This window comes from Patagioenas fasciata, chromosome 2 (genome assembly GCF_037038585.1).
Source record: "Patagioenas fasciata isolate bPatFas1 chromosome 2, bPatFas1.hap1, whole genome shotgun sequence".
NCBI classification, from domain to species: Eukaryota; Metazoa; Chordata; class Aves; order Columbiformes; family Columbidae; genus Patagioenas; species Patagioenas fasciata.
In genome coordinates this window covers 77869516-77895367 of record NC_092521.1, presented here as the reverse complement: position 1 = coordinate 77895367, position 25852 = coordinate 77869516, and the positions used below count along the sequence as shown (strand labels likewise).

The 25852-nt window shown below is 38.3% G+C and overlaps 1 protein-coding gene across 15 annotated transcripts in view; it reads left to right on the top strand.

Moving 5' to 3' along the window:
- Positions 1-25852, top strand: part of CTNND2 (catenin delta 2) — a 650551-nt gene that overhangs the window by 109997 nt on the left and 514702 nt on the right. For all 15 annotated transcript variants that reach the window (XM_071804478.1, XM_071804466.1, XM_071804465.1 and 12 more), the window contains exon 2: positions 14022-14155. In XM_071804478.1, the coding sequence (XP_071660579.1) occupies positions 14022-14155 (134 nt within the window). The remainder of the gene's footprint in view (positions 1-14021; positions 14156-25852) is intronic.

Here is a 25852-nt window from a genome sequence, read left to right as displayed (position 1 = left end):
TTCTGTAAACTTGTAATTTTGGCTAAATAGTTCCCTTCTCTTTTCACTATTTTAGGAGTTACAGTTTTATGAGCAATCATGCACATAAAGAAAGCTATGACATTGGTACTAACTACGTGTATGTCCTAAAGCAGAAATGTGTGGATAACGCTACTTGGTCTTTTCTCAGACTTCATAGCATTATACTTACCATTGCTTTCACATGAATATTTCTTGTGTCTTCTGATCTGAGAGCTGTATGTTTTTCTTATAATAAAAGTTTATTTTATGTATAGAAAAAGAAAATTTATATTCATTCATATTTATTTATAGAAAATGAAAATTTATGACTCCCTGTTGATTAGGTGGGAGAAAGTGAACTGAACTTATTATGCCAAGCACAAAAATGCAAAGACACATGCAGATATGACTTTAGAAGCCGTATATTTGGAGCAGTAAACCTCTCAGTTGTGGAAGTATACATGATCAAAACCTATTGTCAGAAAAGCAGGTGCTAGCCTACTTGTTGTATTCTAATTTTTCCAATGATTATGAAATTAGAAGAGTCAAAATATCTGCCATATTGAGCTCAGCTTCAAAGGTCATGAGGAAAGAACATTTCTCAAGGAAGCTCAAAGTGGTCAGTAACAAGAATAATTCTTTACAGGAGGCACAGAGATTACTTGAAGGACATAACTCTGGATTGGGGAACAACTGAGTACCACAAGAAAGCAGAAGAAAGCTGTCTTGGTATCTAGCACAATCGAATTCTGAGGTGGAGTTCTCATGTAAGAAACAGGATTTTGGCAGGATAAATGTAAAAACGTAATAAACAGATCAGAAAAATCTTAAGAAACAAGAAACAGCATAAAAAGTCAATGAAAACTCTTTAATATCTGGAGCAAGAAGCTTGGCAGTGAGTCTCTAGGGCTAGTAGTAAATAGGGACAGTTAGGGATTGTTGTCATGTAAGAACAAACAGTATGGAGGCTAAATGTATTTGGATACCAAAATACTTTCATCACGTATATATGCAGTTGTAAGAATTACATAATTTCCCTGTCTCATGGGAGAGATTATTTTTTCCAGGAGAAAAACTGAGCAGGTTAGTGCAGTGGTTCCTCACATACCCTCCCTTTTCCATGAGGGAAGAGAGTGAAGTCAGGAGAGAAGTCAGGTGGATCAGTATGATATTTCCAGCTAGGCGGTATGGGGCTATGGGGTCCCCCAAGTGGTCTGTGGTACTCTCAGGTTCTCTGAGTGTTTGTGAGATAGTTCCACATACCTGTGCAGGGTCACGAGATTCTGACCTCTCTCTTTGTACTCTGGTTTCCGGCAATATTAAGTATCCTTAGCTACAGGATTGGGCAGGGAATACCATGTTGGTGATTAGTCCTTTCAGCTGGTGATCTTTTCTGATTTACAGTTGCTGCTGTTGTGGCTCACAATCTGCTTGTTCCAGATACTTCTGGACACGTTTGCATTTTTTGATGCTCAACAGGCTGTTTGCATAGTTTGGCTATCTGTTTTCTTCAACACACAAAACCCATTCTGTTCTGTGGGACAGGTGGTTGACTATGTTTGTCTACTTTTGCCACAGTAATGAGCTGATTAACGTTTACTGGCTTGTGCTAAAGGTTATCCTCTAGACATAACTCATACTGCTACAGAGAGTGAAGAAAAACTCAGTGTTTTCCTTCATCTTTCTTGGCTATGAAGTATGTTTGGGGAACTTCCCATACTGCAACTTTCTTTGTGGGAATGCCTTAGGGTCTCAAAATACTGCAGAGAGTTTATGTAGCCAAAAACCCCCAAATCATACAGGATAAAAATTCACATGGGTAAATGTAAAATGATGCACTTATGGAGAAGAAGGAGAGTACAACACCCCAACTTTACCTATAAAATGATGAATTCTGAGCTCATATTATCACACAGGAATCCGGTGTGGGATTTTGTGCTTTTTGTGAGCTTGGCCTGTATTCATAAGCTCGTATCAAAAGGAGTGAGGGGACAAGCAGCCACTGTTCCAACTAGGAGTACTGCTCGGTACTCTGCCTGTCCACCAGACAGCTCTGCTACTATTACACCATCAGGATACTTTACGTGGAGAGAAAAGCAAGGCAGACACTATATCTACAGACACAGCTTGGCTCTTCAGGAAAATGCTAAGGAAATATTTGATCTTCACACTCCTCTTGGGCTGGGGGAGATGGATCCAGCCATTTAAAAAAAGAAGACATTCTAACCCCAGCAGGTCCCTACTTTAGCATGCAGTGAGCGAGTAAGGAGACTTAGTGCTCTTCTACCATGAATGGAGTCCCAGAGTGACTGCTGCCTCAGTTCCTTAGTGCAGCCCTAACTGCTAGATGTTGTTTGTGTCTCTGAAGGTTAGTCTGGAGGTACATTGTACATGGTGTTGTGTGGGGGTTCGAAGTATGCGTTCTGCTGTCTGGCTCTAATAAAAGTGAGACGTGAAGCAAAGAGGATCTGTGCAATTCAGTATGATATATATAAGTAAGCTCCTTAACTGCAGGAATTAGTGAGGAAGTAGATTAGTCCTAAGATTACACCAATACCATAACTGTCTATCCTACTTCAGGTTCAGAGCCATGGGAAACATTAAGAGTAGTCAGCATGAATCAGCCTGCAATTTAAATTTAAAGTAGTAGTAATAAACAGTCTATTTTGGCACAGAACCGTAGTGGATTACTTGCCTCAGACTCAAAGAGCTGTGCTTTTGCTTTGCTATTTCTGTTATTCGTAATAAACGTGCCCTCAGGTGTTGCTGTCATCTACTCAATCTCTTACACTACAAACTGTTTTTATATTACTACTATTGGTGGTGTTGGGGGGCGGAATTACTTAGTCATGGTGTGTAGTGAGTTGACCCTTGCCAGCGGCTAAGCCTCACCCACTTGTTTATTATCCCTCCACAGTGGGATGTGGGAGAGAAATGGAGAGGCAAAAGTGAGTAAAAAACCTGTAGTAAGTCAAGATAAAGACAATTTAATAAGTGATATTAAAAAAAAAAAAAGTCAACAAGTGGTGCTAAAGCACTCACCACAGCAGACTGTTGCCCAGCCAGTCCCCAAGCAACAGTTACTTTGGAGAAACTGCTTCCCAGTTTTATTGCTGAGCATGACATTATATGGTATGGAGTATCTACCCCTTTGGTCAGCTGGTGTCAGTCGTCCCAGCTGTGTTCCCTGCCAGCCTTGCTGAGAGGCAGAGAGCGGAACAGAGGCAGCCTCGATGCTGCACCAGCACCCTCCAGCAGTACCTGAAACGCTGTTTTGATTACAAACCTAAACTACAGCACCACCATATGGGCTTCTGTGAAGAAAATTAACTCAATTCCAACCAGATCCAGAACATGACGTCACTTAAATTTTCAAGTCACTCCTGGTCAATAAATGACCAATGAACCAAAAAATCCCCAGAAGAACACCCCATGTTATGTAGTATCACATAGTCCTATGGTATCTAGGTCATACAAGATTGTAAAAATTCATTGTGGGAGAGTTTCTGGCTTTCGTTTGTAGATGTGCATTGTGCTGTGCATGCTTGAGGACATTGCCAGTAAAATAACAACTTCCGTTCCCTCGGTAACACCAGCAAAAAATATTCTCTAATTGGATTCCATGAATGGAACAATTTTGCTTGATTTATGAATAGACGTTTCAGTAAAACTGAAATCGGTTATTGTAAATACTCATGCTGAGACTTCTAAAATATTGACAGAAGTATGAATTTTTATGCTGTTTTCTCCTTGTGATAGTGTTGCTGACTCCAACTGTGAAATATTTTTATAAGAATTTTGGGATGTTGCTCAGTTCTCAGATGGTACATGCTAGCTGGTTAGGGTAAATTCTTACAGATTAGGTGGGTGGTTTCAGTACCAATGAAGTAGGAACATGTTACAAGCCAGCATGTGGTTCATCTGTCTTGATTAATCACTTATTCAGCTACTATAATATATTTACAGACAAAGGGCCTGGGGGCAGTTAACTGACACAGTGCTGGTTTTGTGCTTTAGGTCTGATCTTTAAATCTCCGTTCACCCAGCAGTGGTGCTGACTCAAGTTCAAGAGAAATAAAAAGCAAGGGATGTACAATTGGGTCATTTTTCTCTTGACTTTTTTTCACAGTCCTTTGGGCTAGATGCTGTAGCTTTTCTCTCATAAGCACTTCTTAAGAATTATCGTGCTACAATCATTGGGAATGTTTTAGGAATTTTTTGTTTGATTTTAAGGATGAAGGCTGTAGAGTAATTCAAAGTATTTGAAATTTTAAGTAATATAGACAAAATCAACACTTCCTTTTTTTATAGAATCATAGAATCATTTTGGTTGGAAAGTACCTTTAAGACCATTAAGTCCAACTATGAACCTAGCACTGCCAAGTCCACCACTAAACCATGTCCCTGAGAACCTCATATACACATCTTTTAAACACCTCCAGGGGTGGTGACTCAACCACTTCCCTGGGCAACCTGTTCCAATGCCTGACAACCCTTTCTGTGAAGTTTTTCCCAATATCCAATGTGAGCCTCCCCTGGCACAACTTGAGGCTATTTCTTCTCGTCCTATTGCTTGCTACTTGAGAGAAGATATTACTTGAGCAAAACAGTACTTAGCAGGATCATAGTGCACTAAAAAGTTTACGCATGGCTGAAGCTCTGAGAAAGACTTCAGATTCCACATGGCTTTCAACATTCTGACACTGGTTAATGTAGACAGTGATAGGAAAATATTGGATGCAACCTGCAGACACCTCATACTGGCCACTGTGTGCATAAAAGCCTTCATTTTGCTTCTTTTTTGCAGGGAAGAAAAATAGAAATGTTTCAATTAAGGCTGAGGGCAGTAGCAGAGAATCCCTGATGAAGAAACTTTTTTGAGATGTAGTCTTTGGATTGTTTCAGGACATGCCTTTTTGAGTCAGGCATCAGTGGAAGAGAAGGGAATAGAGTTTCATATGTACTGACTGCATATGTGCTGACAATTGTTGGTTCCATTGTACATATTACGTAGTTATCTGTAGGACTTTAGGGTAAAGCAAGTCAAGGAAAGTGTCTGGGGAAGTTTGCCAATACAATTCTCTTCAGTTAGATTTTAGAATATGGTTTTCTGCATCCTTTACTGGAACAGTTGGGCTATTTTATATCTTCTATCACACTTCTGCGAAGAGCAGGAGAAAAAAAAAGGAAATTTTTCTGGTTTACTGAACCTCAACTTTGCCTAAAATTTAAAACCGGGGATCGTTTTCATCTGCTTAGAGGCCCTAAATACCTAAATAGTATGGTTGAAATAACTGAGAATGCAACAGTTGAAGTCACAAAAGACGACAAGGGACAAGCTCACCTGTCTTAGTGAACAGGAAACTGGACGGGTCTATGAACAAAGAACAACCACAAAAAGAAAACAGAGACTTTACCCTTTGGAAAGTTCCCATGAAGGGTTAGCTTGAGTAAGAAGAGTGCTGGACTGATCCCTCATATCCCTTATTCCTAATTAAGCTTAAGCCTTTGCAAAGGTCTTCAAGATATCATGTCTCCCTTTAATTAATCTCTTTTCCTGTTTAGTAATTTCAACATAAGAGATGTATGTTTTAAGATGTTGTGATAACTACTCAGGCAATCAGAAGACATTTTCCTCTTTGAGATATTTGGCAGGGTCTGGCAGATTTCATCTTTCTGTTGACTCAAGAGATTATCAACCTATTTTTAAGAATACTTACTCAGCCACAACTTGTATCAAACTGTCAGCAAAGACAGGACAGTAAAGGAAATCTACAATTTCAATGGCTATGTGTGCAGGGGAAGGAAAGGCCCACCTTTACAGACTTGTTACCCTGTTTCACTGTCACCCAGCTGAAAGATTCAGCTTCCTTGCAAAAAAGTTTAATGTAACATAAATAGATATATATCCTGTGGCCTAGGGCAAATGCTGTCTCAGCCTTCAATCACCTCCATAGCTTGACATTACTGAAGGAATACAATAGGTCATCTTTTGGCTGAAGCTGATTCCCTGCATGTTGAAATTTGCAAGCAGTGCCAATTTCTACTTCTTCCAGTTGGGATTTTATTCCAACCCACTATAAAAATCTTGGCTAATCTAATAGTTGTATGTATGTGATAATGTTTTAATTGGCTTTACAATATGTAGTTATTATTTGGGGTATTTTTTTCTCTCCATATGTACACCAAATATGACTTACGATATAGGTAATAATTTGTAAGAACGACCGAGGCTATTGTATTTTGTATTGTTCTGGCTCCTAATTTACACCCACGCGATTCTTAGCTTATCAGAATGACTCAGTGAATGGCATGAAAGCTGGTGGTTTTCATGTTCATAGATACAATGGGAAACCTATTTCCTTTTGTTTACCACAGTTGTTAGAAACTAGTGTATTGGAGCTGTTCACAACTGTAGGCTTTCAAATAACAACTGTTGTTCATATATGCAGGGAGGAAATTGGGGTTCCCTATGACAATCATGCAAATATTATAATGAAGAACACTGGAGTATTTTATGTATTTATTTTTTAACTAAAACCAGCTAGAAACAGGATCAGCATTAATATTTGCTTCTGAAACCTTGATATGAGTTACTGAAGTCATAAACAGAAAGTTTAAGTGTAGTCATAAACATGCGGTTTTGGGTTAAAAAAAATGTATTCTAAGTATTTTCATTTTACACTAAGTCCCCATAATTTTGAAATAATATTACAAAAAAAAAAAAAAAAAGAAAAAAGGGCAACTCTAATAGGAACAACAGAAATGCATGTTATTAAATGGTAGTCATACAGTAATCTCTATGCAGCATATCTAAAGTAGGGGAATAGAAGGAAAAAAATATTTCTAGATGCACAATCGTATATTGGATTATTTTAAGTGATTGGTTCTCATCCAAGGCTACTTAAGTGTCATTCATGGCTCTCCAGATTAGCTCAGTAACAAGCCAAATTTGATTGCTATGCAGTAAGACAGCAGGATTTATACTTTTATAATGAATGCTCTTGCTGATTAATGGTTCATTGTACAGGGAAAACCCACTGGGGAGTACATATTCCTTACTGCCATATATTTTGATTAAAGAAACGTATTTGGATTTACTGATTTCACTGATTTGATGCAGTTGACAGTGTAGTAGATAAGTTGTATTTTACTTGGGCTGTTTTGTTTGGTTGGTGGGTTGGTTTGGTTTCTTTTTAACCTATCTACACTTCCTAACCATGAAAGGATGGTGTAATGTGAAGACTATGTAAACAGCACTAACAAAGTAACTTTTAAAGAAATATCAATCTAGTATTTAAAAAGTAAATTCTGTATCTTTCAGCAATACTGCTTTTTTACTGTGAGCACAGGTTATAAAAGGACCTGTTAAAACAGTGCAGTTTAAGATGGAATAGAAAAGAAATGGTCAGTTTACAGTTGCTGCTGCTTTTTCAGATTTAGGGTTTTTTTTTCAGTGTTCTGCATGGATGCAGTGAATGAAGCGCAGTATTTCTGATGTGGAGGAGGAAGCAAGATCATTGAAAGGCAGATGCAGCCTCCCCATCTGATAAAGAGTGGCAGTGTGTTGTCGGTGAACTATGCCACCAAAACGCTTTTATCAGTGATGTCTTCACGACTATATGTCATTCTCTCCCTACTTAATAAATCCCTGCCCAGTATGATTAAAATCGACATAAAAGTGTGTGTGAAATTAACCTTTCAAGTGAAATCACAGCATCTGACATTGACTTTTTCATGTGCATTTATAAACCATATACATATTTTGTTTTATGTAAGGATTTATGCATAGTGTAGAATGTACCTCTGTGCACTGTGTATGTACCTCTGTGCTTGAGTTCAGCCTGAAGAGACATTTGTAATTTGACCTGGGAACTAGCTAAATTGGTCGTATTACTTCCAAGAAGCCATGAAGTCCTCCTACAACGAAGGGGAGTTTTCCGTAGCTATATAGATGGTTGTTGTTGTTGTTTTCTTCTGTTTCTTGTTTTGTCCAATCACTTTTTACATACTTCCACTGCTGTACTTAGCAGTAATTTAAGAGGAATCTTAATCTGATGAGATTTTATATGGCTTTGATTGGCTTATGAGATCGTAACCATGGTAGTTGTCAGCTTTAGATTATAGTTGTGTAGTGTACATAACCATAGGTTGTGTCCGTCTACCCAGGAATCCATGTTGTCACAAGATTAAAAAAACCCAAACCAAACCAAAAAACCAAAACCAACACAAAACCAAACAACAAAAACCCAAACAAAACCTCCACAAACAAGCAAACAAGCAAAAACCTGACTAAAACACCAAGCCATTTCTGCTCTCTATTTTCTTGTTAAAATCAAAACCAGCTTGTGGAGTGTGGTGGGTTGACCTGGTCTGTCCTGATCCCACCCAGATGCTCTCTCACTGTTCCTTCTCAACGGGGCAGGGGAGAGGATGTAAAAGCTCTTCAGTGGAGATGGAGACGAGGGAGGTCAGTGACAAAATATCATGACGGGCAAGAGAGACTTGATTTGAGGAAAATTAATTTAATTTATTGCCAATTAAAATGGAGTTGTATCATGAGAAATAAAGACAAAACATAGATTGCCTTCCCCATCTATTCCCCTCCTTCCCAGGCTCACCTTTGTTCCATGATCTGCAACTAGAGGTACTAGAGAGAGTTCAGAGGAGGGAGACGAAGCTGGTGAGGGGCCTGAAGCACAAGTCTGATGAGGAACAGCTGAGGGAACTGGGGCTGGTTAGCCTGGAGAAAAGGAGGCTGAGGGGAGACCTTATTGCTATCTACAACTACCTGAAAGGAGGTTGTAGCATGAGGGTGTTGGTCTCTTCTCCCAAGCAACAAGTAACAGGACAAGAGGAAATGGCCTCAAGCTGCACCAGGTGAGGTTTAGATTGGATATTTAGGTAAAAAACCTTCCTGGAAAGCATTGTCAGGCGTTAGAACAGACTGCCCAGAGAAGTGGTAGAGTCACCACCCCTGGGGGTGTTTAAAAGGCATTTAGGCTAGCTTCTTAGGGATGCAGTTTCGTGCTAGAGTTAGGTTAGGTTAGGTTATGGTTGGACTCGATGATCCTGAGGGTCTCTTCCAACTGAAATGATCCTGTGATTCCATAACTCCTCTACCTCCTTCCACTTGAGCATCAAAGATGGATGGGGAATGGCAGCTGTGGTCAGTCCTGCCTCCTCACACTTTTCCTGCCTTGGCGTGAGTCCTCTCCAAGGGCTGCAGGGGGATCTCTACTCCAGTGCCTGGAGCCTCTTCTCCCCTCCTCCCGCTCTCCCCTCGGGGCTGGCAGGGCTGTTTCTCACACAGTTTCCCTCAGCCCTGGCTGCTCGGCAGTGTTTTGCCCTTTCTTCCACAGGATTTTCCCAGGCTTCCACCCGTGGCTGAGGGGCTCAGCTGTGCCCTGCGCTGGGGCAGGTGCAGCCACTGGAACCAGCTGTGTCCGACACCAGGCAGCCCTGGCTGCTCCTTACAGGGGCCACCCCTGCTGCAAAAACCTGGGCACCTACACCTGGGTACATGGGGAGAAGATAGTTTTGCTTGTATTTCTAGGGTTGCGTTCTTTTGCATTGAAGTGAGGTAGCATTTTTAGATGGTTGTAGAAAGACAACAACAACAAAAAAGGGTCAAACTCCAGATAGAATTTTGCTAGTGCTGTGAAGTATGGGAACCCATGAATTATTTATGTCTGACTTCCCAGTATGTTCCCAAAAGGCTGGTAGTATTTTTCCTGTTCATCTATCTATGATCGGCTAAGATTTTAATTTGGTTCTCTCAGGAGCTTCTATATGCTTTGACTTACAGAATCTCATTTGTATTTTTGTGACACCGATAGGAAATATTGTTGCTGTCATGGAAATTAAATGCAGCTGATTTACTTTCGTGTTATAGTTACTCAGCTATGGTGCACTCTGTTAAGCTGCTTAATTTTTTTTTTTTTTCTTGTACTTGCTCTAGTTTTCCTTTTGGTTTTAGTGCTAAGCTCCCGGAAGCATGGGTTAAAAGGCTATCAGCAGGTTGATTTTATGAGGAAAAAATGGAAATAATGGGGGGTAGCTTTTCTAGAATAGAGAAGCCAGAGCAGAAGGTACAGTGCTCATCATCACGTGGGATAGTGCTTTTTTAAAGAGAACTGATGGAATAATTAGGTTTTGGTGTCCATGCTGAATAGTACAGGAAACACAAAGCTTAAATGTACTATATTAAACACTAAGGCAAGTTTTCTACCAAAAAGCTGGTGGAACCACAGAGAGAGGCAGCCAAAGGAAGCTTTGTCTAGGGATTTAGTAGTGGTCTAGGGTCTTGGAGGCTCATTTCAGCCTTATTTTCTGTAATTCTACAGTACTGGCAGTTTCAAGTCCCATTAAAACCAATTTCTTATGCTGAAGACCAAGCTGAATTAAAAGTCCATCTCTGAACACATGGACTAGTGCAAATATGGGCCTTTGCTATGTTGGTGTTTGCTGTTGAAACACTTGCTGCTTCATGTATGTTTCATTTTTTTTTTTGATAAAACTATCTTTGGCACAGTGGCTTCCCTGTTGCTTTTGAAAACTCATTCTGTGTTTCCTTTCTATATGGTATTTCTCATATGAATTTGTGTAATGAAAAAATGTTACAATATATAATGTTAACAGCTCAGCTGGATAATATTGTGCTGTAGATTCAATGATACAAGTGCAGTTGGCTGCAATCTTTCCCCTTTGAACAACAAAAGTAATAAACTGAACTAATGAGATAGATGTCAGAAATTTTATTCTCTGACCAGAAGAAATATTTTAATAGATGTACAAGGTATTACTTTTAATGTCGGAGACATTTCTTGTCATCTCTGTTTCTAAATGGACATGCAGTATGCCTTCTTATCTCTCTCTTTTATTTTCTTTCTTTTAAGATTTATATTACAAAACAAAACAAAACCAACAAATCCTGGAAATGTGCAGTCATTGTAGACTATAAGCTACTGTTTTGTCCAGATTTTGAGCCTGTTTGAAGCAAGTACATTTTATTGGAGCAGTTGGTTGTGTAATCAGGCTTTTTTTCCCCCATATAAACTGATACTTGCAAAACTGTAGATTCCTAAAGCAGTTTTTGAAGTGCTCTTTGATGGAAACAAAGTGTTTACAAAAGTTCACAGCCTAAAAATTAAAATTTACTGAAGTTGAATACAGTGCCAAAACATGTTCAGAATAGCAGCAGGCAGTTGCTGCCTGTATCATATGGATGTAATTGTTTTGAACACACAGAAATTGGTTTTGTCTTATCAGTAGCCTCTTTTCGGTCACAGAGTGGCTTCCCCATTGACCGTATGGCCTTCCTGTCCCTCTCAAGTACACTTTAAATATTTCAGAGTATTTGTGCTAGGGCAAGCATTTTGTGTAGCAGGTAATATTTTTGCAGTAACTCAGGCAGGATCATTTCCCCTTATCTTCCTGAGAACCTACCAGCAACAGAAAACCACCATACCTCAGTGGGACTCACTTGGATTTGCTCTTAGGGAGTGTCACAGGCCAAAATCAGTCTTTGAGTGAGGGAATTTCACTTATTTAGACTTATTGCAAATTAACGTAAGCTTTAAATTACTGCATTTGGTATTGAGAAATAAAGAAGACAACCAGTTACATGAACACACAGAGAAGACTTATCTCTCCTCATTTTGATATCACATTCCCCCTCTCCATGTTAGACTTGGTCCCTTCGGTGAGGTGATGGTTCTAACACAGGTCAGCCCTACAGCAACCCCACCCCAAAAATGCATGCTTCCAAAACCCTGTGAATTCTACCTCATATTGAATGGCACAGTACAGAAATTAGGGTCTCCTTGAGTGCAACCATAGGCCTTCCTGGTGGTGTTTGTGTCTTCCAAGTCAGGCCCAGTAATGCGTGCTGTGGTAAGCAGCTGGGGATGGGGAAAGCAAGTACATCCTCCTAAGTTTTCAGATGAAGAGGGAAATTTAAATGGACCTCTAATGACAGCTATGTGCAGAGCTGAGAGCAGTACCAAGGAATTCTTGTTTAGTTTGCTGGGTTTTACCTCCTTGAGCTAGTGTTTATGAAATAGCCCATCCAGTGGAATCTTCCTGCTGCAAGTCAGGCAGCCCTGAAGGAGGATGAGGATGAGCCAAGCAAAGGGGCTTTTTCCAGGCAACTTCTTTGCAGTTGCAGAGAAAGAAAACCTGCAACAGGGGAGCTGCTCTTGGCCAGTGGTTCTCAAACTATTTAGCAGATGTCTCATTCACAGTTCTGGTGTTTTTTTTTTCCAACCCAATCCAGTCTTGAGAAGGCAGTCTTTTGCACCTCCTGCTGTTGCAGTTCCTTGTGTCTCCCTGGTGAGCCATCCTGACTGGGAAACACGGCTCCCGGTCACCCAGAGTGAGTGTCTGCATGGGTGGTAAGGCCACTTCCCGTGTCCTTACTCATCATCTTGAATCTCTGGTCTGTTTTGTTCCTGTCCAAAATTTTCACCTGGACTTTACAGGTCGTGGGGTTGATAGCAAGGAGAGTTGCGCTCCAGTGTTTCATGCAAATATAGCTCTACAAAATGAACTATCAGTCAATTTGTACTTTTTTCAGGTAAATTTGAATACTAAAAAGAAAATCACTAAACTTTCTAAATGATAATGCAATTAATAATTTAGTAAAAAAAAAAGAAGTGTTTGTTTGAAAGTAGGATAATATAATAAGCCTCTATATGTCTTTTTTGTGGTACTTTACAAAAGACCGGAGACTTCTCTTATGAGAAGTAACTGACTTTTTTATTAATCATCTGTATTTTCAGTTTTTGTCTTGCATACATATGCTAGTGTCCTGAGCTTCAGGAAGCTTTTGAAAAGGCTGCCCAGTTGGGTTGAATGAATGTTCTTGGGCAGCACTGCAGTTTTAGAGCCAAAGCTTTATAGAATGTCACCTCCCCTTCTTTTAGAGCCCTAATTTCCATGACATACTGGTGCAGGGATGCTTGCTCTGGCTATTGGATTTTATATTTGCTTTTATCAGCTACACTTTCCCACTCTTTTCAGGCTTATTATTTCTTCCAGAAAAATTTATATTTTATAAAAACATGGGCTTTGAAAAGCAGAATGAAGGCAAGGCAGGAGTTTTGGCGTTGATGTGAATGGCCGTTGCTGTGTGTGTATGACCCCCATGACTCCTACAGAACAGTGAGGATGTTCAGAGGATGCCTGTCCAGCTGGCCGCCTCTGGACCGGTTCTCTTCCACAAAATAATTCTGGCTAGCTCCCACATGAGTGTGATCTTATCCTAACTCTCCTGCACATACACATGCAACCTGCCTCCCTCCTCCTTTACTTCTGGAATGTGGCACAACTTACCTGCAGAGATGTGCCTATAGTGTTAAAGAGAGGTGCTACATTATACATTAACCTTCAGAAACATAAATGTTTCTGTAGTAGTCACCCTCACCATTTTCCTCTCTAAAAAAGAACACTAGGGCTAACAATCCTTTTTAAAATTTCTTGTCTTTTGATAACAGGTCTCAAAAATGCTCTTTTTCTTAAAATTACTCTGATAAAATGTTGTCAAATCACCTTCAGACTAGAAGAAAGACAAAGTTAGATACCTAGGCTTAAAATATAATACATATTAAATAATCCTGTACGTTAGAAAATCAACACTGGATGTTTTATATTTCTCTCATGTATGATTTGTTGGTTTTCTGTTTGCAAAGCATTTCATGATTCATTACTTTCATGATATTGTAATTTCATGTGGGATGCTGCTACTGGAATACTGTGCAAAAATCACAGCTGTAAATGGTTTGAATCCTCTCCAAATGTACTGTGATGAATATTTTGGAGTAGGACTGGGAGATCTTGATTATTTTGTGTTATAATTAATTTAGAAATTGTTTTAGTTTCAACTAAATGATATATTAATTCTACATTACAGAACAGAAGCACTTTATATTTTTTCCCTTAAATTTGTATTATTATATGCATATGATTTCTGATAGTTTTCTAATAACAAAATCATTGTTTTGTTTTTCCATAAACTGCAGAAACTATGCCTGTTCCAGACCAGCCCTCGTCTTCTGACAAGACAAGTTCCCTTAGTCCTGTATTGAACACATCCAATGGCGATGGCTCTGAAACTGAGACAACCTCTGCCATTCTAGCTTCAGTTAAAGAACAGGTACACAAGTGCTACATCCACAGGCTAGAAAACAATAATATGATTTAGTGCTTTTGGTTTGTTTGTTTATTTGTTTTTTACGAAGGTTTCATAGGTGTTATCTGAGTAATTTCATTCACAAATATATATTGCAAAGAATGTTAAATATTTCTTCATGTCTTAGTATATTTCCATGTGCTGTGCTACAATAAATTTAATATTATTTAGCTGAAATGTTCATGTTGTTCTCCACTTTCATTCTTTGCTGTGAATGGTGCTTTTCAGAGATCTCTCCTTGTTGCCAATCTGGATGTGGAGTTACAGCATATAGGCATGACATATAAGAACTATGGGCAAATGAGTAGTTGTGGAGTAAATGCATTATCCTAGAATCCTAGATTTTAAAATGTAACATATACATGATTATAATGTTTCTGTTTTGGTGGTTTTGATGTGGTTTTGGTTTGGGTTTTTTTGGTGTGTGTGTAATACTTGATGTGAGATTATTTTATGGCAAAATTAGGTAGGGACAGAGGCTTTCTGCCTCAGATTATTAAAACCAAAAGTATTAGAAATTTTTGAAAGAAGGGTCTTTAGTGTGATTCTCTGTCTGATTCTAATAATAAGACAAGTCTTATGTGTAATAAGACAAGTTTTGTTTTGTAAGACAAGTTTGGACATTTTAATGTAAATTTTTGTGGGCTGAGTGTCTGAGATTTTGCTTAGTGCCTCTTTGTATGTCAGGAGATGGTTAATATTCCTGTTCATGAAAACACTTGGTCTCCATAGCTATCTCATTTCGCTCAACTGCAGTATCAAGTATCCCAAAGAGAGATATTAAAAGATATTATAGCTGTTTATAGTCAGCTTTCTCCTTTCTGAAGGCATCTAAATTGCTTCTCCAAATACAAAGTAGCAATCTTTCCCTGCCTAAGAAATTCACTGCTTCTTTAGTAAAATAAATGCATTAATTCAGCGTATATCTAACACAGCTGGAGTAACAGCTGTTGAGTCATTGGACTTCTATAAAAATTGTGACCTTGCTCTTTGTTTTTTCTTGTGTACCAGTTCTCTCTCTCTTTTGGGTTTAAAGGTTAGTCATATTTTTTGGCTCGGAGAAGAAAAGTGCAAGGAAGAAAGGTTGTCACATGGAGTTTAATCTTAAGATTCATGACACATTGTTGTTTTGGAATTACCCGTGGTTTAGATGTTTGTATGCATATTCTCTTCCAGGACAATAACATTACTTCTGCATGTACCAGTGTTTCAGTCTGTGTTACTGTATTATTTTGAAGAAAAATACCTACTTTAGCTTAGGGAAGTTACACAGGTGGAAGACATTCTGCATCAGCCTGTTAGAATGTGAAACATAACATTCAATAGTGAGAAGTTCTTCCCTGTCTTTGGATTTGCTGATGCTATTGCTAGATTATAGCTGGTTGTGTATTTTGCAACTGAACCTCTCACCCCCATAAATCAGTGAACTGAGTACTAGAGGGACTCAGTGCTGAATCAAGTGACAAAATATTAGAAAATTTATTGCAGATTCCAGTGAACCACAGCAAAAAGGAGCTTGTAATAAAGGAGTTCTTCATTGCCTTATCACCAAGAACAGCCTAGCCAGCTAACCTAAGGTACTGGTGACTGGTAAGATCATCTCTTGTCCTGCTTTTGACTGGGATAGAGTTAGTTTTCTCCCTGATTCTGTTGCAAGAATTCTAGGTAAGGCCACCATCCTGAGCTTCAGGCAGATGAAATGCATTACACTGATTCTGCATTAAGGGAGTAAATGAAGTAAGCTTCTAACTGACTGTTCAGATGAGTAGCCCTCTGCTTTTGAGGAGGAGGAATTAATTACTCTGCTGCCTAGTAGGTGATTTTGCTTTGTGTGCCCTTTGACTGTAGCTGAAAATATACCTAGTGTTTTAGAAATGCAAACACAATTATTCAAAAGTACTGCTAATAAAGAAAAAGATTATTGAGTTCATAGTTAAGGTGTGTTTTGATGAATCAAATATGTTAATGTCTTCTTCATCTGTGCTGATGCTTAACTTCAGAAAGTTTCCTTCATTTTTTTAATTGTCTTGGAATAGTTGTGGTAAATTCCTGTTACTTCTCGTGAATTAACTAGAACAGTGTCTTTGAGTGACTGCAACAGAGTAAAATGCAGGATTTATGATGCTGATGACTGTAATAGATGTTTTCAGTCTTTGAAGAGGGCAGGGTATATGAAACAATGGACATAGAAGTCATAGGTGTTGTATTTATTTGCTCTACTTAAATTTCCTATGTGAAACATAAATGATTTATTCAGAAAATCTGAAGTTTTGCTGTGCTTAGTTTGGAGAAAACACATCCCTGTGCCCTTTTGTTTTGAGGAACAGATATATTTGGTCTAAAAAATTTATTTGGTTTAAAACATTGTGCTTGATATGTCAAATGTGAAGTGCCATTCATGTTGGTCATGACTGGATCAGAAGATTTAGTCGTGTGCTTTTCAAGGAGGGTTTCAGTTAAAATTGAAAATGAGCCTTGTATTTTTGCTGTTGAGGAGTTAGACTGACTTTAGGAAGTTCAAATCCTGAACTCTTTGCTTTAGTGTATAAGCCTTTTCATTTGTGTTTTACCACTGGACAAAAGTGCTGAATCACTTTCATGTTTCAGACTTCTGAGATGCAATTGAGAAGAAGTGATGGATAAAGAATATAAATTCATTTTTTCCCCCTTGCTGTGAACTTTCTTAAGGTCAGCAGGCACTGCTGGAGGGGAGGTCAGAATCCTAAACTGTATGTCTAAGAAATCGTGAGATGCCAGGCAGTGAACTTTGGTTTAGGTGTTTTCAAGTTGTTCTCTTGAAGAGGAAGGGTTAATAAATTCTGTGAAAGCAAAAGCTATTGGGGTGTTCTTTTATGGTTAGTTAGTTAGTTTGTTTGTTTGTTTGTTTTTAGGCAGTCAGGATCAAGTTCTTTAAAGATAAATCATCAAGTAGTGTTAAACCACTAGACAAAGAGTTTCAGTTTTCCGTACTGTATAAAAAGTGGTTAAATACCTGTGTATGAAAAAGGATTTTTTCTTTTTGTGGTGGGTTGAGACTGACTGGATGCCCTGTGCCCACCAAGCTGCTCTATCCCTCCCCCTCTTCAGCCGGACAGGGGAGAGAAAACAGCAAAAGACTTGTGGGTCCAGATAAGGACAGGGAGATGACTCACCAATTAACATTCCACTCAAAACAAACTTGACTGTTTTGAAAAATTTAAGTTATTACCAATCAAAATCAGATTACAATAATGAGAAATAAAAAAAAATAAATCTTGAAATACCTTACCCCCGCCCCTCCCTTCTTTCCTGGCTCAACTTCACTCCTGATTTTCTCTGCCTTCTGCCCCTGAGCAGCACAGGGAGATGGGGACTGGGGGTTGCACTCAGTTCGTCCCATGTTGTCTCTGTTACTCCTTCCTCACAGTCTTCCCAAGCTCCATTGTACGGTCACTCCCACAGGAGACAGTCTTCCATGAACTTCTCTAACATGAGTACTTCCCACAGGCTGCAGTTCTTCATGAACTGTCCCAGCATGGGTCCCTTCTACGGGGTGCAGTCTTTCAGGAACAGACTGCTCCAGGGTGGGTTCTTCATGGGGTCACGAGTCCTGCCAGCAAACCTGCTCCAGCCTGGGCTCCTCTCCATGGGGCCACAGATCCTGTCAGGAGCCAAATCCAGCGTGGGCTTCCCACGGGATCACAGCCTACTTTGGGTATCCACCTGCTACAACATGGGGTTCTCCATGGCCTACAGGTTGAGATCTGCTCCATCATGGATGTCCAGGTGGAGGAGGACAGCCGGCGTCACCATGGGCTGCAGAGGAACTTTTGCTCTGGTGCCTGTAGCACCTCCTCCTCCTCCTCCTTCTTCAATGGCCTTGATCTCTGCAGAGTTGTTTCTCTAACTTATTCCTGCTGCTTTCTTTGGCTGCAGTTGTGCAGGGTTGTTTTTTTTTCCTCCTTAAATACATTATCTCAGTGGTACTACCACTGTCACTGGTGAGCTCAGTGTTCGCCAGCAGCAGGTCCATCTTGGAGCTGGCTGGCATTGGATCTATTGAACATGAGGGAAAGCTTTTAGCAGCTTCTCACAGAAGCCACCCTGGCAGTCCCTGCTGCTGCCAAAACCTTGCCACACAAATCCAGTACAGTTTGTTATGATATACTGGCACACACATTGGGCTCAATGTTTCATAGTTTCTAGAAAACATAAGGCCATTTCTATTTCTGTTTGTCATCTGGTTTTGTATTTGTAAATATGGGAAAAATTCTTCAACAAATGAAGTGAGATATAGGAACTCTGTGATTTTTGAGAACATGTGTGCTAGATACAACTATTTCTTCTGCAAAAGCTTCATATGTTTCTGATTGGGAATTTCCACCTGTACAAGAGGCTTCTGATCTCACTGGGTGTTAAAGAATTCCTGTGAAGAGAGCTATTGATAATACTGTTTTCAATGTAGAAACAGCTGTAGGAGAACTTTTTGAGTAAATATGTAGTAAAGCTGATGCTTTTCTTGGAAGTATCCAGACATATGTGGTTCACAGTACTTAGTTTCTTGTCATACAGAAACTGCTCCCTTGGAGGCTGAGGAGGGATGTAGTAACGATGACTTAGCAGAGGCTTGTTTGGGCAGATTTTTTTTTTTAAATAAAAATACTTGGAGAATATGAACTAAAATACTTTCCTAACAGTGAGATCTACCTTGAATCACTGACAATTATATTCAACTCTGAAACAGTATAATGCAGTTGTTTTAGTTTCTCTGTGTCTCTAGTTTCCTTTAACTTCTTAGTAGAAACCTGTTTCAGAGAATAGCTCTTTCCCTTTCAGAAAACTTATGTAAAGAGCAAATTGTGTAATGTTCAATATTTCTTTGGAATGGCAGCTTGGTCTGTGAACTGAGGTCCCCAGGACCATAGATGACTGAGATAAGAAAGGTGTAGAGGGAGCAATGTAGGTGCAGTGCCGTGCTCCTCTTGGCATGCCATTTACAGACCCAGTGTGCCTGGAGCTGTGGCTTTGTGGCTTTGTGGCTTTTGGAATCTTAACCTTAATAGCAGCCAGGGACTTGGGCTCAGTCTCATCCAGGGCAATGATGATTAGGTAAGCATCAGTCTCAGCTGAATTCAGTTACCTAAAGCATTGATGCTTACCTAAAAGCAGAAGAGCTAAGCTAAGTTAATGACTCAAATAAATTTACATATTTCTTTAGTAATAGGTGAATATTTAAAAGCTGGTGATAAATCCACTAAACACTTTTCAATTTAATTTTAGCAAGTGATCTACAGTTTATTCCATGAATGGGTGAAAAAAATATACAAATGAAAAAGTACAGTGTGCACGAGTGGTGTGTGATCGATATGCAGCTGTATTCTCTCACTTGGCATGACAAATTGTCCAATGCTTAAAACCTTGCTAGGTTGTTTTTGTGTGAGAGAGAGAAAATTGCCACTGTCAGGAGGTTTTAGGGCACTTTGCTTTGCGAAGACCATATGTAATTTTGTTTCCTTTATGTAGTAGGAATAAAAGGATTGATAGAAATCTGTCTGGTTTGTCACCAGTTTAGTCTGAACTAGGTGACTTCCAGCTAAAATGTCTGTGGTTCTGTGATGATTCTATTGTAATTCAATGATAATGCGCAATTTTGCTCAAATTATAATTTACACCTTTGTATGTAGACCATGGAAAATATATTTTGAGGGAGGATGGTGTGGCTTAAAAATTCCCTCAATTTGATTACGTAGCTATTAATGCTTAAAAAAATAAGATTAGAAACAGCTGACAGCTGATCATTGAAGAATAATCTCATTACTTTTCAATGTTTGTATTAAGTGGTAAGGAATGAAATAATAGATCAGCCAACAGGACTGGTGGATGAAGTGGAAAACTGGAATGGGGTACTGGAAGCCTTTGATAAGATTTAATTATTTTTTTCCCCCCCTGGAGACATCCTCTACTTTTTTTTTTTTCATAAAGATTTCACTTTCTAAGCATGTTTTAGAAACCAAGCTATTACTTCTCAAACTCTACTAGATGTTAATATTTACAAGAGAACTACCTGTGGAAACAAACAAATAAATACATAAATGTTTTCTTGACGTTTATAATACAAAACTGTAAAGTTAGCCTCACATTTAGATTTGCTAATATTTTTGTCAAACTTTATGTGACTGATCAATTCTCTTCTCAATCTCTTAGCACCTTTGTTTTGTTTTGTTTTGTTTTTGTTTTTCTTTTTTCTTAATTTGGAATAGTAATATTTACCTAAATTTCAAACAGGTTGCATATGTACGTACACGAAGAGAGTCAGTATAGGTCCCCTAAGGAAGGTAGAGTGCTTTTTTTTTGATCAGTTGCTTGTGTCAGGTTGAATACCTGAAGAAGAGTAAAATGGGTGCAAAATCTATGTTGCACACTTTAATATGGTGAAGATTCCTATCTCGTGAAAGCTGCAGCTTCCCTTCATATGGTTTAAAACTAAATCATAGACACTTCGCATCTTTCCATGTGACTTGGACCTCAGGTCACATAAAATGAGGCCAGGGAAGTCAGTTATGCCTTCATCAGGAAAATTAATCATCTCATGGTCTGTGAATGGCGTATAAATAAATAGACCAGAAATCAGGGTGAGATATTCCCAATAAAGGAAACTGAATGACTCTTCATGCTGCTGCAATAAACTGTCTGTCTTTGCTTGAGCTCAGTGGCACAGAGAATGGACAACACTTTTTGAATGAATGATGAGGTCTGCAGGAGACTATTCTTTGCATTAATCCTCAGGTTCAGCAGGATATTTCCTGGTGTTTGTTCAGCGATCTCTAGAGCTAAGGGAGAAATACAATGTAATAGTTGCAATAATGGATTTTAGGGTATAGTACATTGATTGTCATCTCTGTAGTACTGAAGTGGTTGCCATGAAAATAAATGATTGTTCAAGTCGGAGACTGTTCTTGTTCTTTTAGGGGTTATTTAGAAGAAATACCAATGTCAAAATGCCAGATGAGGATTTCATGCAACGAAAGTGGGATTGTGGGCTGTTTCTGTCTTAGTTATCTGACTATTTATACAGTAGCCATATACCAATACCTGTTCCCTCCCTTCTTCCTTCCAGGTTAAATCCTAAAAAATGCCTGGTTCTTTAGAGAAAATCCATACTTAAACAGCTTTTGGTGGGCATCTTGTAGTTTATTGAGACTTTTTCAACTGTACTGGTTTAGCTTTTGTGCTACTATGGATATTTTCTTTCAGTTCTGTGCTGTACCCTATTGACTCCAATGTATTTAAGCAGTGCCCAGAAGGGAGATGCAGTAATAATGAAGTTTTCTACAAAACCTGCTGCAGCTTATATTGACTAATGCACTATATACCAATGTTTTTTCAGCAATCTGTTTATAGTTGAAGTTTGCTTTTTCCAGTTCCTTCTGTTGCATGACTGTCAATAAAGCTGAAGTATGTTCTGCATTGTCATATGCTTGTAAAGCCATATTGTCTTCAGTGACTTTATGTAATTTTGTGTGTTTAAAGTAGTTTTGAAACAGTTTTCTTGGTTACCACAGGAATAAATATGCTTTCCTTCTTAGATACTGCCTAGATTTGGATTACAGATGTCATCAGAAATTGTGTTATCTTTTCAGTATGTTGTGTTATTCTAAACATATTTTAAAATAGTTGAATAAAGACTTGGAGCTTGTTAAAGCAAGGATTTTTTATCAGGAACAGGTTTTTAAAGCTTGTTAGTTACGATGTATTTGTTACTTCTACTTCATTTTTGCCCTACTGAAGCCGTAGCTCTGCAGCACAAGAATTGCCAGCCTGTTGCCCTGTCTGTATCTTCATTTTGTTTCTGAAGTGAGTTGATTTTATTGAACTTTGAGAAGGAATGTGTATGTTGTATAAAAAGCTGTCTTTTCTCCATTAGCATTTTTTTGCCAAACACAGTAAATTCCTTTCCTATTGCTGTGACCTCTGGATGCTGCCATGCAGTTTTTGAATTAGAATAACTTAATTTTCAGTATCTTTGATGCTTTAATAGTGAGTTAACACGATCTGTAGAATTAAGTTGTTCTAAACAAGGCCCTGTGTAATGAAACAACATAGATAAAACAGGTGTAGCTTGCTCTCAGTGACTTGGCAGCCAGTCAGTGTCTGGGAAAGCTTAATACTTGAGCTTGTGTTAATATGCCAAGTAAGACCTGAGCTGTCTTCATGTGATCATATGAATTCATTGTTTTTGAGCACTTGTAGTTCAAAAGTAAAATGAAAGAGATTAGTTGTTTCTAGATCCCAGCAGGTGTTGAATGGTTTACAGAATCTTGGTGCTGTACCTGAATGAATAAAATCCAATTGGTCTGAACTGCCTGTTCTTGACCTCTCATCTTTCCGTGGTTCCTTAGGTGCAAGACTTCATTGTATTGCTATCTCCTGGGATTCAGTGCCTGAAAACTTACTTTTCTCTGTGTTGTAGAGATGCTACGATGCCTTTAGTATTTCAAGCCATATTCAACCTTCTGAGCTGTGAAAGGTGCTGAAAGCTTTCAGCCAGAGGGATGCCAGAAAACAAAATGGCACAAAAGAAGTGATATGAAAGGAGGTCATAAAGCATCTCTAGTTGTCTGGTTATGGCAAATATGAAATGATCTTACTTCTTGGACAGGAAAGAGTTATTCAGTTCTTTGTCTGAGCTCCCCATCATACTCTTGCTATACTTGTGTATCTGGGAAGTCCTTTCTCATGTACTTCCTTACCATGGAGGGACAATCTGATGTAGCTGTCAAATAAGCAGCTGTATTCATTTGAATAGTTAGAAGTTAAATTTTCAACCTGTTTTTGTGTAAATATAATTGGGAAAGGGCTGTAATCCTGGAGATCCTTGAGCATGACTAGCTATACTCACCTGAGTCTTGTGTAACAACTGATGAAGTTTTCATCTGAGTTATTTGCAAGTCAGAGGGCTTAGAGATTGGAGTGGAATCCTGGTTTTAATTCTCAAGCCAGCTTTGAAGACTGGGATTCAAATGATGCTGAAGTTAACTATAAAAAATGAGTCCTTATATCACAGATTCACAGAATGAAAGCATAAAATCTACTTTAACATATAAATTTCTAAATGTTAATGATGTAATATGCAAATCCTATTACTTTTTACATCATCTTTCTTTTTTTCCTGCCACTGGAAATGCTTTTTCTGTATGAAAAGAAGTAGACCATTATGTTTACATGATTTTAAATAAAGCAAATAACTTGTTTGTGAATATTTCATGCTGATAACATGTTATATACCTTGAAGTATGTAGTATGTTGTTTGGCTTTCAGTGGGATTTTGTCTAGTTTTTCACATACTTCATACTTAGGATAAGTCTCAAGGTTAAGACACTTGTATTTGTTACACTCGCAAAGAATTTGGAACTATTCTTTTTATACTTTAAAATACTGTAAAAAGCCAGCAGAACATGAAAAGTCTGGTCTGCTGCTGAAAACAAATAACAACAAAAACAAACAAAACAAAAAACAACCAAACAAACCAAAAAACCCAAAACCAACCAAACAAAAATACCCCCCAAAAGCTAAAATGAGAGATTAAATCAATGCCTTAACAGAGTTTTGAGAATAAGCACTTGTTATTTCTCTCTTGGTAAAAAGTACTTCTGGTTTTGTGTATTTTTTGTGTATTTTATGTCTTTTTAGTATTTTTTTTTTTACTTTTCACCAATGACTAGAGAGAAATATCTGAAAACAAATGATTAGTTAAGCAGCCAGATTAATAATTTAAAAATAGAAATACATTATAAATTCATTCTATTTTAGGAGGTTTTTATTAAAATACCTGTGATAGTGAACTAGATAATGTATATCTGATGACTTAGAGAATGTGGTGTAACATGTAGACTAAGCTAATATTTTGAGGATTACTTGTAGCTCAGTAAGAAGGTTAATTTTCCCATCTTATGATAGAGTAAAGTAGAATTAAACTCTGTGCAATGTTGTGCTCTGTACTGTGAGGTTCCGAATAGAATTGTGCAAATTTCTTTCTTCCAAAAACTTTTTCTGATTTCTGAGTGTTTGCATTCTGTCTCCACTTTCTCCTTTACAAGCTCATTGAATTTTATTAGCGTTCACTGCAAGTGAAATTAAATAAAAGGAGTTGCACAGCTGCAGTGATACAAGTCTGAACTGCATCATCATCCTCACTTGCAGTAATATGCAAACAAGAAAAAATGGGCTTGATTATAGATCTCAGGAACTTTGCCAGAACTAACATGCAAGTTATTTCCTCAAAACGGAACCATTTTACATTAGGAATTGTAAAAACAAAACCTGGAAAAAAATCAGGAAAAGTCTCTTTTTTTAGCAGATGCTGGGCATTCCTTGTCCTCTGAAGTCAATGAGAAGTGTAGGCTCCCACTGTCTTTTAATCATTGGACCAGTATGCAGAAAGCTTCATTGGTATTTAAGTTACCTTACCGTAATGGAAGTGTATCTTAATGCACTTTAGTTGAGCTTGTGTAATTGCGGCGGAAATAGCTGTGGCTAAAAATTGATATCAGATATGACAATAAAACCATTTAGTTTTGTGCACGTAGAAGTATATAATTTAAGCTTCCAGAATGAACCCTTTTTTAGTCTGCAGTTAAGTCCACAGTATTAGAGCGGATATAATGACTGGAATGAAGGGACATCCTCACACCTTTTCAGCTGCTGCTTGTAGTTCATATTTACTTAAGACAACTGCTAACATTTATTTTCTTGTCTATCTGAGAGTCTTCAGTGTGTTTGTTTAGTAAATAATTTTTCTGGGGTTCCTGCGGCATAGGTTCACAAAAACTATACCTGAAGATTTCAAGCTGATTTGCCTTCAGATTTTTAGTAGTGGTGCAGGTTGACTTAAGCACCACAGATCAAGGTAACGTTGTAAACAGTTGGCAGCAGTTTGCCTTCTGAGAATGGAATTACTTGTAAGAACTCAAAAGACAGTATGCGCTTTCATATACATGCAACATGTCTGACAGAGACATGAAATGGCAAGTATAGTAAAGGAAGTTGTGGGACTGGGTATCCGACATTAAGTGCAGTTACCTTCAGCTTGTATCACCAGGAAGGACTGATTAGCCTGTGCAGTCACAAAGGGACATCAGGCACTTTTGGTGCAGAGGTATCCTAAGGTTGAAGGTAACAAGAGGCTATTTAGCAGCAGAACAGCTGAAGGGATATGCTGTTCAGAACCATACATCATACTTAGCCTTCATTGAAAAAAATTTAAAGTTTTGAAAACAGTTTTTGTCTATCAGAAGGACATTGTGAAGTCTTTAAAATATAAAATTAAGATTTTTAGCATTTCCTCGGGTGTTGCGTTTGTTGGGTATTAAGCAGTGCTTCGTCTTTAAAGTATTTCAATTGTATTTGTAAATTTAAGAATTTTTGTCCTTAACTATGGGGTTTTTTGTACTGCAAAATTATAATTATTCAAATGCATCTTGTTGGGCTATGACAGCATGGCACACCTTTAAGGACAGTAAAATAACACATAATACATACAATGATTGTAATACCAATGAGCCTTTTTTTTTTCCTTTTCCCATTCTTACTCTCATTAAAACAAATGTGCTTGTTTTAATCTGATAAAACTAAATATCAGGAAAACAATTTTTTGGGCATACCCAAGTTACTATGTGAATCGAG